Source organism: Pterocles gutturalis, unplaced genomic scaffold (genome assembly GCF_000699245.1).
Source record: "Pterocles gutturalis isolate BGI_N339 unplaced genomic scaffold, ASM69924v1 scaffold4536, whole genome shotgun sequence".
Classification (NCBI taxonomy): Eukaryota; Metazoa; Chordata; class Aves; order Pterocliformes; family Pteroclidae; genus Pterocles; species Pterocles gutturalis.
The window spans coordinates 1-496 of record NW_010100066.1 but is presented as its reverse complement, the minus strand read 5'-3'; the positions used below and the strand labels follow the sequence as shown (position 1 = coordinate 496).

Here is a 496-nt window from a genome sequence, read left to right as displayed (position 1 = left end):
CTCTGTGGGTCTGGGGGATCCTGACACCCCCTCTGTCCCTTTATTTTCCTCCCTGGCACTGCAGGCGGAGGTGGAGCAGAAGAAGAAGCGAACCTTCAGGAAATTCACCTACAGAGGGGTGGACCTGGACCAGCTCCTCGACATGTCCTAGTGAGAGCCTGCGCCGGGGGCTGGGTTAAAACCCCCACAGCCAGCGGTGTTCCGAGGGTTTCTGCGGGGTCTGGGCTGTTCGGAGCCCCCGAGGGGTCACACTTCGGTGCGGGGTTGCTCCAGGCTGGGGTTTTCCGTTCCATTCTTCCAGCGAGCAGGCGGCACACCGCCCGCCAGCGTCGGCGTCGCAACCGGGGGCTACGGCGAAAGCAACACTCGCTGCTGAAGCGCCTGCGCAAGGCCAAGAAAGAGGCACCACCCATGGAAAAGCCGGAGGTGGTGAAAACCCACCTGAGGGACATGATCATCCTCCCCGAGATGGTGGGCAGCATGGTCGGCGTGTACA

The 496-nt window shown here is 62.7% G+C and overlaps 1 protein-coding gene across 1 annotated transcript; it reads left to right on the top strand.

The window, feature by feature from the left end:
• Window positions 1-64: 64 nt before the first annotated feature.
• RPS15 (ribosomal protein S15) lies at window positions 65-489 on the top strand (the record flags this gene model as incomplete). The annotated part of the gene is made up of 2 exons (XM_010078109.1): window positions 65-150; window positions 306-489. Coding segments are annotated over 2 exons (270 nt in total), but the record flags the coding sequence as incomplete, so codon positions are not given.
• Between the last annotated feature and the right edge of the window lie 7 nt (window positions 490-496).